Source organism: Mandrillus leucophaeus, unplaced genomic scaffold (assembly GCF_000951045.1).
Source record: "Mandrillus leucophaeus isolate KB7577 unplaced genomic scaffold, Mleu.le_1.0 Scaffold175, whole genome shotgun sequence".
In the NCBI taxonomy this organism is placed as follows: domain Eukaryota; kingdom Metazoa; phylum Chordata; class Mammalia; order Primates; family Cercopithecidae; genus Mandrillus; species Mandrillus leucophaeus.
Genome location: NW_012101754.1, coordinates 2151142 through 2166838, shown reverse-complemented (window position 1 = coordinate 2166838; position 15697 = coordinate 2151142). Strand labels below are relative to the sequence as shown.

Sequence of the window (15697 nt, the reverse complement as noted above, 5' to 3'; positions counted from 1 at the left end):
CTCCGGTTACCCTGGGGCCGGCGTCCCTCGTCCCATCGGAGCGCGCGAGGACAGCGCTCTGGACTGCGGTGCCCGGCGACAGGTCGTCGGATAGCATTGACAGCACCTTCCTTTCAAGGTGCTTTATGCCTGCCCTCTGCACGTGCGGAGGGCAGGGTGACCAACGCAAAAACCTGAGCTGCGCCTCCAGACCCGTGCGCCCCTTTGATGGGCATCTGTGGTGTTTATCTGTCCCCCGAAAGCGGTGACCGAAAAGTAAATAAATGGGCGAGAGGTGGTAAAAACCTGGCAGTATTTCCGCTCGTCCTGTCGCGAACTACATATCCCAGGGAGCCCGGGGCGCCGGGACGCGTGTCCACCCCGCCATCCACTTGGAGAAGGCCTTACTGAGTCTGGCTCGACGCACGGGCCAATCCCCTCGCCCTACACCTTGGCTGGAACCTGAGACGGATTCGCTCCCAAAAGATGCTCCAGTGGCAGGAGCAACTGAAGTTCATCATTGTCCTGAAAGAGAGGAACAGCGCGGTTCTTGGCCGAAACAGCAGAACGGCAGGGGACCCTCACCTGGGCGCAGCGGAGCACGGGCTTTAATTGTCCTGGGGCCGCGGAGACCCGCGCGCCTGCCCTGCACGCCGGGCGGCACCCTTTGCAGTCGCGTTGGCTGCTGCGATCGGCCGGCGTGCCCCTGCCGAAGCGTCGGCTGCTTCTGTCCACCTCTTACACTTCTTCATTTATCCGTGGATCATTTCGAGAGTCCGTCTTGTAAATGTTTAGCATTTTGCTACTTTATTGCTTCTTTCTGGCGACGGTTCCAGCACTCGCCGAGACCGGCGGAGAAAAGCAGCTGAGCCCGGAGAAGAGCGAAATATGGGGACCCGGGCTAAAAGCAGACGTCGTCCTTCCCGCCCGCTATTTCTATATTCAGGCAGTGGATACATCAGGGAATAAGTAAGTCGAGAAACGGCTCCTTACCTATTTTGGATGGCGGTTAAATCTGTTTCTCCCTTTAAGTTTTTTCTTTCCAAGAACTCGTTTCTCCACAACAGTTTAAATTCCAGGATATTTGGGTACCAATTTTTCTCTGTAGCTGTAGAAATTGTTCCGAATTATAATATATGCAATATAATGTATTGTATATAACATATAAAATAATCTCCTAGCAATTTTGATTCGGATTCCCACATTATCAGGGCAAGACAAAGTCCCTCCACTTTGCTGGAAATTCTGTTTCTAACTACTTTTCGCATAAGCCGTTAAAAGGGATTTAAACCTAGCTGTTAGAGACTTGATGGGCTTCATCTTTCTCTGGTGCGGCTCTCAATTTTCAAGGAGACATCTGCAGGTAAGCATGTTTTGAAACTGAAAAAGAAAAATGAAGTACTATTAGAAACTTTAGAGTTCAGAAGGAAAGTATCGAAGTATTAATCTCCTATATGATTGTAACAAATATTTTGTTCCAATGAATTTAATACTTTAACATCATACTTAAAAGTTATTTTTATGATTCATATACTTCTGAAATGATTGTCTTTATTATTGGTGGATGCTGACCATGTGTATTTCGTACAGAAAAAAATACTGGAATAAAAGGTTGTCAAGTGAAAGACAGGTTGTAAATTTTGTTATTTGGCAAAAGATGATACACTACCTACTACTTTGCTTTTGCCCATGGCTGAGCGTGATTTTTGTTTTTTTAACACAGGGTTTCACTTCCTAGCCCAGTCTGGAGTGCAGTGGTGCAATCACAGCTATCCTCAACCTCCCAGGCTGAAGCTACCCTCCCACCTCAGCCTCCCTAGTAGCTGGGACTACAGGCGCGTGCCACCTCGCCTGGCTATTTATTTTATTATTATTATCATTATTATTATTATTTGTAGAGACAGGATCTCACCTTGTTGCCCAGGCTAATCTCGTACTTCTGGCCTCAAGCAGTCTTCCCGCCTTGGACTTCCAAAGTGCTGGGATAGTAGGCATGGGCCACAGTGCCAGGCCTGAGCGTGATTTATAATACTGATATTGTAAAGATTCATTGGCAGAGATTTTTCAAAATAAGATCATTATCTTTGGGACCACCGTTTGATCACAAATATCCAGATGTGATGGCATGAAATAAATAAGTTGGTAAGAATATTTTTCTATATGGAATACATGAGTATGTTCTATGCTTATACAGACTAGTAGTCTTAACATATTCCATTGTGATTGTTTAATGAAACTGTTTCATGTTATCTTGGCCATTGTCATCCTCATTTTTTTTAAATCTTTGATCCATCATATTCATTCTGGTACTAAAAGCATAAGAGAAAAAGAAGCAGTTATATGTTAGAGGAAGAATGTGGAGGAGAATAATCAACTTTCCAGACTGAAGAGCATAATCTTTGTGTGTTTGTTCATTAAAATAATCTGTTTATTTTCCCCATCGCCTTTTCATCACAGATTCACATCTTCTCCAGGCGAAAAGGTCTTCCAGGTGAAAGTCTCAGCCCCAGAGGAGCAATTCACTAGAGTAGGAGTCCAGGTTTTAGACCGAAAAGATGGGTCCTTCATAGTAAGATACAGAATGTATGCAAGCTACAAAAATCTGAAGGTGGAAGTTAAATTCCAAGGTCAGCATGTGGCCAAATCCCCGTATGTTTTAAAAGGTAATTTGGAATATAATTTTATACCAGCAGTATTTGAATAAAATAATATATGTTATTCCATCAACAAAAACAACTTGGCATTTTATATATATATATATACACACACACACACACACACACATATTTTTTTTTTTACTGAAAGAAAAAAAATAAAGGCTTTCTACTTGAAAGCTAAGTTATGAGTCCTGGTAAAAAGAGAAGATTTGAATGGAAATTCTGATTTGCTTAAGAGCAAGGAACATATTAGTAGAGAATTTACTCTGTGAAGGCATACATTAGCAAAAATAATCAAGCTATGTGCATGATCATATATGATACTTTCTTAATTGGAAATATATGACTTAAGTAACTGATAAGTGTTATTGAAATGTGGTAGATCACTTCAGAAAGGGAGATAGCTTGAAAGAGAAGGAGGGCACTGGTGGTTGTTTTTTGTATTGTTCCAATGCCATTTTCCCAGAGAAATTCTCTGACCTTTTTTTTTGGTTTTTTTTTTTTGAGACGGAGTCTTGCTCTGTCGCCAGGCTGTAGTGCAATGGTGCAATCTTGGCTCACTGCAAGCTCCGCCTTCTTTGTTCAAGTGATTATCCTGCCTCAGCCTCTCAAGTAGCTGGGGCTACAGGCACGCACCACCATGCCCAGCTAATTTTTGTATTTTTAGTAGAGACAGGATTTCACCATGTTGGCCAGAATGGTCTCGATCTCTTGACCTCATGATCTGCCTGCCTCGGCTTCCCAAAGTGCTGGGATTACAGGCATGAGCCACTGTGCCTGGCCATTCTGATGTTTCTTATATAGGATGAGAGTACAGTTTTGTTACCTAGAGCCATCTCCTTCCCTCTTACAGGCGACAGTACCACAAAACAGTAGGGAAGCAGTGTATATACAAGGGCAGAAATCTTGCCCCCCTTAACAACTGCAAGAAAAGTAAACTTTTTTTTCTTTTTGTGAACTCTGCAGAGAAGTAAGAAAAGGTAGACACTTTTTTAAGAGTCTCTAGGCTCCTTTCCTACATTCCGCCAGTACCGCCTGGTACAGTATCACCCACTAAACCTTAAAAAGATATTCCATTGTCAGCCACTGCCTGGGTTAGGTGGGATCTGAGAATTATAAAAAGGAATAACAGTAAAACCTCAATGCAGATTGTAATTAACTTGTTATAAAATTAGTGAAGTGGACTGTTTTGAGAATTACTTTTGCTTCTTTTTGTTGCTGTTGCTGTTGAGACAGGGACTCGCTCTGCTGCCCAGGCTGGAGTGCAGTGGTGCAATCACTGCTTACTGCAGCCTCAACCTCCTGGATTCAAGCAATCCTCCCACCTCAGCCACATGAGTAGCTGGGACTAGAGGCACTCACCACCATGCCCCACTAATTTTTGTGTTTTTTGTAGAAACAAGGTTTTACCATGTTGCTCAAGCCGGTCCCGAACCCTAGAGCTCAAGTGATCTGCCCACCTCGGTCTCCCAAAGTGCTAGGATTACAGGCGTGAGCCACTGTACCCAGCTACTTTTGGTTCTTTTTTTTTTTTGAGACAGTGTCTCGCTCTGTCACCAGCCTGGAGTGCGGTGGCGCAATCTTGGCTCACTGCAAGCTCTGCCTCCTGGGTTCAAGCGATTCTCCTGCCTCAGCCTCCCAAATAGCTGGGACCACAGGCACGCGCCACACCACCTGGCTAATTTTTGTATTTTTATTAGAGGCGGGGTTTCACTATGTTGGCCAGTATGGTCTGAATCTCCTGACCTCATGATCCGCCCGCCTCGGCCTCCCAACGTGCTGGGATTACAAGCGTGAGCCAGGGCACCCAGCCTACTTTTGCTTCTTAATAATTCCTAAAAAACAACAACAACAACAACAAAAAACAGAATAGCAGTTCCTTGTTTATTTTCGTTGTTATTGATGATTTACTTATTGAGAAAAGTACCTTAGACACTTTAAGAACCTGTTTGTATAACAGACCATCAAAATATTAAATCATATCACTTTTGTCTTTCATTAAAATAGGTATGCCCCTCTGATACCCTTTTACCAGTATTTGGTTATTCTTCAGTCTACAAAACACAAGGAATAATGAGCTGTAATATATACCATAGACATAAACTAAGTATCTGTTGGCTTTCTTTTGTTTTTTGAAACAGAGTCTCGCTCTGTCACCCAGGCTGCAGTGCAGTGGCGCAATCTCCACTCACTGCAACATTCACCTCCCAGGTTCAAGCTGTTGTCATGCCTCAACCTCCCGAGTAGCTGAGATTTCAGGCACATACCACCATACCCAGCTAAACTTTTCTGTATTTTTAGTAGAGATGGGGTTTCAACATGTTGGCCAGGCTGGTCTCAAACTCCTGACCTCAAGTCATCCACACACCTCGGCCTCCCAAAGTGCTGGTATTACAGACGCGAGCCACTGCACCCGGCCTCTATTTGCTTTCTTTTGAACTCATGCAAAGTAGACCTTATTATGAATATATCACAAAACTTCACTGTGAAGAGCTGTCGGAGGAGAAGACTGACTGACTTGCAATGCCCCAATATAGTAAAAATGTATTACTTTTTTCTTTTCTTTGAAACAGGGTCTCACTGTCTTGCCCAGGGTGGAGTGGTACAAACATGGCTCACTGCAGCTTCAACCTCCTGGGCTCAAGTGATCCTCCCACCTCAACCTCCCAAGTAGCTGAAACCACAGGTGCATGCCACCACACCCAGCTAATTTTTTATTTTTTGTAGAGACAGGTTCTCCCTGTGTTGCCCAGGCTGGTCCCGAACTCCTGGGCTCAGGCTGTCCTCCTGCCTTAACCTCCCAAAGTGCTGGGATTACAGACATGAGCCCACCTCGCTGGCCTGTAATTCTCTTAAAATGTGTTTTCAATGAAAATGCTCTTCCTATGTAACTAGGCAAAACTCATGAAGCCACATTATAGATACTTATTACAAGTTTCAAATGCTGAGTGAAATTATCACTGTTGTGCTTTGTTATTCTTATGTAAATAGGGCCGGTTTACCATGAGAATTGTGACTGTCCGTTGCAAGATAGTGCAGCCTGGCTACAGGAGATGAACTGCCCTGAAACCATTGCTCAGATTCAGAGAGATTTGGCACATTTCCCTACTGTGGATCCAGAAAAGATTGCAGTAGAAATCCCAAAAAGATTTGGACAGAGGCAGAGCCTGTGTCACTACACCTTAAAGGATAACAAGGTACAACACGCGATTCAGGTTTGCTTGTTTGTTTTAGTGATTTTTTTTTTTTGCTTGTTTTGAACATTTGGCTACAATTAGCTAAATCATGTTATAAACATCATTCGAATGAGCATTGTGACAAGCTTTTCCTCAGTGAAATCTGCCAGTGTTTTTAGACTAACATAATAAATGGTAAATTCTCTTTTAGGTTTATATCAAGACTCACGGTGAACATGTAGGTTTTAGAATTTTCATGGATGCCATACTACTTTCTTTGACTAGAAAGGTAAGTACATGTTTTCTCTTAGCTGTAATAGATCATTTAAGCCCAGATTTTACAGGATAATTTTTCAAAATACAAATTCTAACACTATCAGCGTATTCTCTTCTGGAGCCTCATGATAATACTGTTGTGAAGCTTTCTGTTATTTCAGTATCTGCGTTTGTTTCCTAGGACTGCCGTAACAAAGTGCTACAAACTGAAAGGCTTAAAATAAAAGAAATATATTCTCTCGCAGTTATGGAGGCCAGATGTCCAAAATCAAAGTGTCAGCCAGGTGCCATGGCTCACTCCTGTAATCCTAGCACTTTAGGAGGCCGAAGCGGGTGAATCGCTTGAGCCCAGGAGCTCGAGACCGGGCTGGGCAACATGGGAAACCCTGTCTCTACAAAAAAATACAAAAATTAGGCTGTAGTAGTTTCAGCTAATGGGGAGCTGAGGCAGGAGGATTGCTTGAACCTAGGAGGTCGAGGCTGCATGAGCTGAGATCACACCACTGCACTCCCAAGGCCTGTGTGACAGAGTGAGATCCTGTCTCAAAAAAAAAAACTAAAGTGTCAGGAGGGCCAGTTCCCTCTGAGATGATCCTTTCCTTTCCTGCCCCTTCCTGGCTCCTGGCAGTGACCCTCCATCTTTGGTGTTCCCTGGATTGCAGCTGCATCCTCCCATCTCTGCCTCTGTCATCACGTGGGCTTCTCCCCTCATGTCTCTGGGTCTCTTCTTCTTATAAGGACACAGCATAGTGGATTAATGGCCCAGCCTACTCCAGTATGACCTCATCCTAACTAATATCTGCAACAACCCTATTTCCAAATAAGGTCAGTCTGAGACACTGGGGTTTAAGACTTCAGCATATCTTTTGCAGGGACACAATATTTTATAGGGGAAAGAAAAATGCCTTATCATAAAATTATTTTGGTACTAAACTAACTTTGAGTCCAAAGATGACTTGCCTTGTACTGAATCCCATTCCTTGGAATAATGGGCTTTTGTCGGGTTCTAGTGGAATGGTTTGAAAGTAATGTCAAAATAGTGGATGTGAAAGACTCTACCGACGTTTTTACCAAATGTGTATTTATTTATAATCCATTATAATATTTATTTATTGAATAATTTGCATGTATTTCTTGATTAAACTACTCATGGAAAATCATAATGCCTTTCTTTTCGAGATTTCAAAGCACTTACAGTCTGTTAATTCTGAATGTAGGTAGTTATATAGCATCAATATTAAACCTCCTTTAAACTAAGACATCGGAGTACTGTCATACTTCTCTTGCTCCTCTGTGTCAATCTATGGGAAAATGAGAATGTTCTTCAGGACTTCAGTTTCTCAAGATGCTTCTCAGACTGATCAGTGCTGGTCTGGCCTTAAACATATATATCTGTTGTTTTGTAAATACTCTAAACATTTTCTGTGACTAGATAAAACAGATCCTCTTTACATATTTATGCCATTTGCCAGTAAAGGAAGGAAGCATAGCTTGAAACTTACTATGTTGCTGTTGGTGTTGGGCTTCCTGAGTTCAAATCCTGGTCCCACCACCTACCTGGTGTATGTTTTTTAAAATGGAACCATTGGCTTACTAGCAAGAAACTAGGGTTAGAGTCCCAAGTGCTAATTTTTAAATTATTTTCCAATAATTCTCCTCTTTGATCATCTTAGAGGCTGTTCGCAGTATTAGAACAGAGATTACTTTTGCCATTTCATCCCTTTCGTAGGGAGCATAGAATGCTTATATATGTGACCATATCCTGAAAAATTGCCCACTATTCAAACCAAGGTAATTATCATTACCTAAAACATGTAACATTGGCCTTTCATTAATGCAATTTCAAATTTAAATTGATAAATACAATGTATTATCCAATGCAGGAAATGTGAATAAGCTTCTTGTTTTGTTTTTTCTAGGTGAAGATGCCAGATATGGAGTTCTTTGTTAATTTGGGAGACTGGCCTTTGGAAAAAAAGAAATCCAACGCAAACATCCATCCGATCTTTTCCTGGTGTGGCTCCACAGATTCCAAGGATATCGTGATGCCTACCTACGACTTGACTGATTCTGTTCTGGAAACCATGGGCCGGTGAGAGAGAAGTCAGGGTTGGCCCAAAGCCTTGGTTTTCTTTCTTTGGTGAGTTCTTTTCAACAACCTTTGTGACATGATGATTTGGGAGGAAAATCTGTTGCACTTTGTTTTCTAGGGTAAGTCTGGATATGATGTCCGTGCAAGCTAACACGGGTCCTCCCTGGGAAAGCAAAAATTCCACTGCCGTCTGGAGAGGGCGAGACAGCCGCAAAGAGAGACTTGAGCTGGTTAAACTCAGTAGAAAACACCCGGAACTCATAGATGCTGCTTTCACCAACTTTTTCTTCTTTAAACACGATGAAAGCCTGTATGGTCCCATTGTGAAACACATTTCATTTTTTGATTTCTTCAAGGTATGACTTAATCAGTGGCTAATCTTTTTTGTTTTTCTAATGTATTTGTACATAGTGCTTTGGGAAGGGAAATTGAGGCCTGCAAATTACAAGAGGTGGGAGAAGTTCGCACAAAATTGAGTGAATATCGAGGCATGGCGGTGCTGGGGACTGTTTTGGCAACCAGGATCTGCCCTCACTGCCTAGTCTTGACACTAAATGTGTATCAAGGGAGTTTGGAGCCTGGATAGAGCTGTAATTTTTTTCCAGCTAACCCTTGAGATAAGCACATGTCACCTCCAAATATGTTTTTAATAATACTTACATGTAAGTCATTTTACAAATACTTTCCCCAGAGCCATGTTATCACCACAGAATAAGGAAGATAGAAACTATTTGTTTCTTATCAGGCCTTGTGGTGGGGAATGACTTGAAACCCATCCAAATGTTCTGCCTGGGAATTAGGGTTTGCTTTCTGTGTCTAGAATGTGGATTCCCCGTGTTTCCTGGGGAGTAGTCCTTTTTCTAACAACTCCCTTTTTAAGGCAGTGGGCAGCACCCTGCTCTTTAGGCCGCGGAGCTGTTTCTGAAGTCCCCCGTGGTAGGGAGAGAGGTGGGGAAAAGGTCGTCATCTGTCTTCTGTATGTGGGAAGACAAGTGATTAAGGAGTTCTGTCTGCCCTGTAGATGACCAGGATTTCTTTTGACATGTTGTGTTGAGGCAGGTTGACCTAAAGAATGTTAGAAGTTGGATTGTCCGTATTTTTCTATATGCATATCCCAAAGATTTTTGAAAGAAATGATTATAACCAAAGTGCAAGGACACTAGTCATCCTTCCTCAGTGGAGGGATGCTGCATCCTGCTTTGGCTTTATTCCTACCTGTTGAATTTTCTGCAACTAAAGATGAAAGATTACTACAGTTCTATGAATATTTTTATTCATAGGTGTTCTTGCTCCACAGCTTGCTAATTTCTTTAAGACATATGTCTGGGTGTTTAAAAAACATGGTTAGCCAGGCGTGATGGCTCACGCCTGTAATCCCAGCACTTTGGGAGGCTGAGGCGGGCAGATCACCTGAGGTCCAGGGTTCGAGACCAGCCTGGCCAACATGGTGAAACCCCATCTCTACTAAAAATACAAAAATTAGCTGGGTGTGGTGGTGCATGCCTATAATCCCAGCGAATTGGGATGCTGAGGCACAAGAATCACTTGAACCCGGGAGGTAGAAGTTGCAATGAGCTGAGATCACGCCACTACACTCCAGCCTGAGTGACAGAGCGAGACTCTGTCTCAAAATAAATACATAAATAATATGGTTAACATGGCTCAGAATGTGCCATCATGAGGGGCACGTTTGCAATCAATAAAGTAGTAGGAGAATTACAAAAACTCACAAATGAATCTATCCTTCCTTATGTTGCAGCCTTAGGACAACAGTATGATTTTATTGGCTGCTTCAACACTAGGTTTGTATCCTCCTTTGTAAAATTTAGGAGCACATCAAGCATTTAGCTCTAGATCAACCTGTTGTATAATGACGCTTACTAAATGGCAAAGGCAGAGCATGGAAGCTGGCCAAATTGTGTCTGAGGATTGCAAAGGTTTATGTGTGGGTTGGGAAGGAAAATAGAGTGGAGAAAAGGAAATTTAATGGAGGTTCTTAGACTTTACCATTGTTTTGCAGCATAAGTATCAAATAAATATCGATGGCACTGTGGCAGCTTACCGCCTGCCATATTTGCTAGTTGGTGACAGTGTTGTCCTGAAGCAAGACTCCATCTACTATGAACATTTTTATAATGAGCTGCAGCCCTGGAAACACTACATTCCAGTTAAGAGCAACCTGAGCGATCTGCTAGAAAAACTTAAATGGGCAAAAGATCACGATGAAGAGGTAAGGTTAGTCTCCTTGAAGGCTTATTTCCACTTGTTTCCCAATATCATGGGTCCCTTTGAAATGTATTGTACCTGGAGAGCATCCAGGATGTTCACGTAATAGACTTTGGCCTGTAAATGGGAAGCTGCCTGCTCATGGATGGCACGGCAGTTCCTCTGGGCTGAACACAGCGAGCACTGCATCTTACATTAACTCTCCGCTCTGCATGTGAAGCAAAAAACTAACCGGGTTGCAGTGGCTCATGCCTGTAATCCCAGCACTTTGGAAGGCTGAGGCAGGCAGATCACCTGAGGTCAGGAGTTCGAGACCAGCCTGGCTAACATGGTAAAACCCCGTCTCTACTAAAAATACAAAAATAAGCCAGGCGTAGTGATGGGTGTCTGTAGTCCCAGCTACTGGGGAGGCTGAGGCAGGAGAATTACTTGAACCTGGGTGGGAGGCGGAGGTTGCAGTGAGCTGAGACCACACCATTGCACTCCAGCCTGGGCAACAAGAGTAAAACTCTGTCTCAAAAAACAACAACAACAACAACAAAAAGTTGAACTGTGGCCTTGATTACACTTTCTCTTTCAGTAGGGTTGCTCTGAGCCACAAGCATTACCTCCACTAGCAATGTGAAAATCATAAGATGGCCAGTCTGGCAGGAGTCACTAACTGGCTACAGGTTAAAATGAGGGATTGATTCAGAAGTAGATGCAGCCATAAATAGATAAATAAAGAGGGATGGAATGCAATAAACTTTAAGCTAATTGTTTGCTGAAATTTGTGAAGGCAGTGTGCTAAGCTTCATCTTGCGTTTACAAAGTCATCGTTGGTTTGCTTGGTGTACACCTTGTCTCTCCAAGAGAGGCTTAATTCTAGAAGGTCCAATATGACTTCTCAAACTTTCAAGTCTTAGAAACCTCCCTCCGATTTAAACAAACGTACTCTGTTAAATGTTCTGTTTTACGACATGAGACTACCCCCAAAGACATTATTTCCCACAATTGCCTCAATGTATACGTATTCTGAAGAGCAGTTTGCAGATGCCTGCATGGGAAAAATGGATTCTATTACAGGACTTTATCATTGTTCTTCCTGTAGGCCAAAAAGATAGCAAAAGCAGGACAAGAATTTGCAAGAAATAATCTCATGGGCGATGACATATTCTGTTATTATTTCAAACTTTTCCAGGTCAGTATTTTCCAAGAAAATTATCACATAACTTATAAGTAGACATGTTAAAAACAAATAACATTTTACTTAACAATTTCTAAACATATGTTACTATAGGGAGATAAATATATATATATGTATCAGAAGTATATATATATACTTCTGTGGATGAAAATCAGAGACAAATATTAAGTAATCATAAAAATAGTTGAAAACCAAAGATTAGCTAATGGAAAATGTTACAATATTAAGTGAAAAGTATTAATATTAGAACTATGTGATGTTTGACTAAGAAATTGGCCTCTGATCATACACAGTTATGGTGCATAGATTTGTATGTTCTCTTTGTGTTACATTGCTGCTGCCTCACCATATCTTTGTCTAAACAGTGTCAAGTGTGTTTGGGCCTCTTGTGCTGACTCCTTATGAGCCATGACTTCCCTTGGAAATTATATATCCATGGACCCGAGCATTTAGAGATTGTAATCAAGCATATCTGACCATTTAAAGGACTCTTTTAAAAATGTGATAGTAGGCCGGGTGCAGTGGCTCACACCTGTAATCCCAGCACTTTGGGAGGCCGAGGCGGGCGGATCACCTGAGGTCAGGAGTTTGAAACCAGCCTGACCAACATGGAAAAGCTCCGTCTCTACTAAAAATACAAAAATTAGCCAAGCATGGTGGTGCACACCTGTAATCCCAGCTACTCGGGAGGCTAAGGCAGGAGAATCACTTGAACCAAGAGGTGAAAGTTGCAGTGAGCCAAGATCACACCACTGCACTCCAGCCTGAGTGACAAGAGTGAGATTCTGTCTCAAAAAAAAAAAAAAAAAAAAAAAAAGTAATAAACAAGTTCTTGGCTAATAATAGTACTAGATCTAGAGTAAGATTTTTATCTCACAGTTGCAGATACTGAGCCCCATATCTGAGGTTCTGCTACAGATCAAAGTTGGTGTATTTCTGGCCTGTACTGGCTCCTCCCCATTTTGTAACCTTCCCTTGGTGGAGGGAACTGGAGGATAAACCATGTAAAATGAATAAACTCAGGGGATTTACCATGTGAATTTCTAAGCATCCATGGGGCAATGTTCATTCATTTAGCATAGGTACTTAGCACAGTGCCTTACTCAGAGTAAGCACATGATAAATGAAGATGATGATGGAGGCTTGTGCAAGCCATGATAAGGAAAGCAGAATAGTCTCTGTCTTCACATTCTCAGTCTAGGGAAGATTGTGTGCAAAATTATTTTTACCATAAGGCAGAAGATGGTTAAAAAAAAAAAAGTCATGGAAATGTAGGATAGAATAAAGAGATATCTGTTAGGAATAGGCAGCCAGTGTTCATCCTCTCAGATGCTCTACTGTTGGTGTTCAGAACTAGTATATATGACGGACTATGCAGATCACAGTTTGACGCACATAAGTTAAATGAATCATAGTCTTCATGTATTCTAGCCTGTCTCATTGGGTGGATATAAAGTGTTGTATAAGGAATGCTTTTATGTTGTTGCTTAAACAGGAATATGCCAATTTACAAGTGAGTGAGCCCCAAATCCGAGAGGGCATGAAAAGGGTACAACCACAGACTGAGGATGACCTCTTCCCTTGTACTTGCCACAGGAAAAAGGTAACCAGAACTCAGCTTATGACCAGTGTCAGGATAAAAACTAACATTGATCCAAACTTGCATTTATTCCTATAGTCATTCAATCAGGCAGCAAATATTTGAGTTCCTCTCGAGGTCTCCAAGCAATTCAGTCTGCCAGAGAGATAGGTATAGAAGACAGCAGTGCTCAAGAAAGGATGCTACAATGCAGATAATTGAGAAGACATGGTAGCTCCCTGGCAAAGTGGAGGGAAGCCTTTTATAATGTGAGGATCCAGCTCACACCCTAGTTGAATGGATGCTTACAGTCTGAAAAATATTTTCATGTGTATCATCTGATGCCCTCATCTCCTCGTGAGATAAGTTTGGCAAAGTTCATCATCCCAGTTTAGAGAAGGAAAAATATGTAACCACGATTATTGATGTTTTCCAATTCTTCATTTGAAAGTCATCTCTGTTGATACCACTACCTAAGGATCTCATTGATAAAAATGAAAGTCAGGTTCATATCTGGACTTTTAAGGTTAATTGGACCTTAGAAGTCATCGAGTAAATGCCTTCATTTTATGGTTAACAAAACTGAGCCCAAAAAGGAATTGTGGTCAAAATCATCTAGCTGGATTATGGCAAAGCAAAAACCAATCTCTCATCATCAGATTGTGATTGTGTGTGTTTGTATATAAAGACATAGTGTGGCAAGGGACTGTTGCTTTGATTATAATTTCTGTTTGAAGGAATGTAAATTGCATAAAATAGAGTGTATATGTGTGTTTGTGTGTATGTGTATGTGTATGTGTAACATATGCTGACTTGACATTTTAAGCAACATAATTATATTTCTGAATGGACAAGTTCAAAATTGTGGTATTATAACCAAAGACAAGAAGGCAGATTTGGCAATTATTATGTCTACCTCTCAAGGGGGTGTAAAAGGAATTAAGGTGAGGCCGGCCCCAGTGATGTGACAGAACCAGCGTATATGAGCTCACCCGTTGATAAATATTCGGGAATTTTGCATATTGGTTAAATTTTTGGTAGTTTGGAATCAGCCTGATAAGAATATTTACACCATGACAATCAGCACATGCTACAAATCAGAATTTTGGTTGTTTTATTTTTGTCTTTGTTTTTTGTAGAACTCATTTACCACTAACCAACTGGCCCTCAAAGGTAGTTCATCATCATTGTTAACTCTATCAGTGTTCCAGGTCCGTAAAAATCAGTTAAAACCAATGACAAAACAAGAATTGCCAAATGGAAAGGTTCCCCCTCACCAATCTGTGATTAGGTATCAGAACACTTCTCACTTTGGCTCTAAGTGAGACTAGGCAGCTTCCTTGCTCCACTTCTGCTCAATTGTTTATCTTCATCTACGTGATTGAGAGGAGGTACCCAGCCAGTGTCTTCCACTGATTAGTAGAAGTTAGGGGCCAGTATGGTAGCTTTGTTTATTTTTCGCTCATTGTCTATCCTAACCTTTCACCACTACTGTTCATAACACAAGGCCTTTACAGTAGTACAGCCCGTGGACGTTTGGGTTCCTTATCAGTAGGCTATGGAACACAATGTGATTTTACCCTTAGCTGACTCTGGGCCTCTGGAAATAGTCCCAAGCCCTAAAAGCCTCTAGCGGCAGCTTGGCTCCCTCTCATCTTTACAGGAAAATAATTAACAAATGAATGTAAGTCGTCTTCACTTGTGTAAGACTTCTTGATAGCTCTAAATATTTTGCTTCTTAATTGCAGACCAAAGATGAACTCTGATATGCAAAATAACTTCTATTAAAATAATGGTGCTCTGAAGACTCTTCTTAACTAAAAAGAAGAATTTTTTAAAGTATTAATTCCATGGACAATATAATATCTGTGTGATTGTTTGCAGTATGAAGACACATTTCTACTCATTATGCAGTATTCCCATGACTGTACTTTAAAGTACATTTTTAGAATTTTATAATAAAACCTCCTTTATTTTAAAGGCCTATGTTGTGCTAATTATTAGCTGTGTTTGGAACAGGGAGCAGTAAAAACAGAGGGAATCTGGGTCCTTGATGCACAGCAACCCAGACCACCTGCCCAGACTGGTTTTAGATGACAAAGCAATGAACCCCTGTCTCCTTTTAAGCCCATATTATTGTGGGTATTCAGCCAAACTTAATTCTAGCTAATTGTTCATACAAGGCCAATCATCATATGGCCTCTACCTGCGTCTTTAGTCAAATCTCTCAGCACTTTCTAATGTCAATCCAGTCCTCTGGAAGAACGAGTCCTCTCCCAGTTCTGTCGATGCCTGTGTCCTTACCTTCCTGGCCCATGCCTTTCCTTTGTCCTGGAATGTCTTGGCCCTCTCTTCTTCATCCAGCTTAGACATCCTTCAGTACATATTTTACCCTTACTAGATTTTAAGTGCCATGATTTCAGAGACCAGGCCTTTCTTCTGGGTAGTCCTAACGTCTAATAGAGTGACAGCAACTAGAAAGACTGAATAAATATCTAATGGGTGATATAGTTTTGATGTTTGTCC

At 41.5% G+C, this 15697-nt stretch overlaps 1 protein-coding gene across 1 annotated transcript; it reads left to right on the top strand.

Moving 5' to 3' along the window:
• Nucleotides 1-353: 353 nt before the first annotated feature.
• Nucleotides 354-15153, top strand: KDELC1 (KDEL (Lys-Asp-Glu-Leu) containing 1). Its single transcript, XM_011977232.1, has 10 exons — nt 354-948; nt 2437-2642; nt 5628-5833; nt 6024-6101; nt 8008-8180; nt 8299-8536; nt 10201-10410; nt 11497-11586; nt 13088-13195; nt 14920-15153. The coding sequence occupies exons 1-10, from the start codon at nt 767-769 to the stop codon at nt 14935-14937; spliced, it is 1509 nt and encodes a 502-aa protein (XP_011832622.1). The 5' UTR covers nt 354-766; the 3' UTR covers nt 14938-15153.
• The last annotated feature ends 544 nt before the right edge of the window (nt 15154-15697 follow it).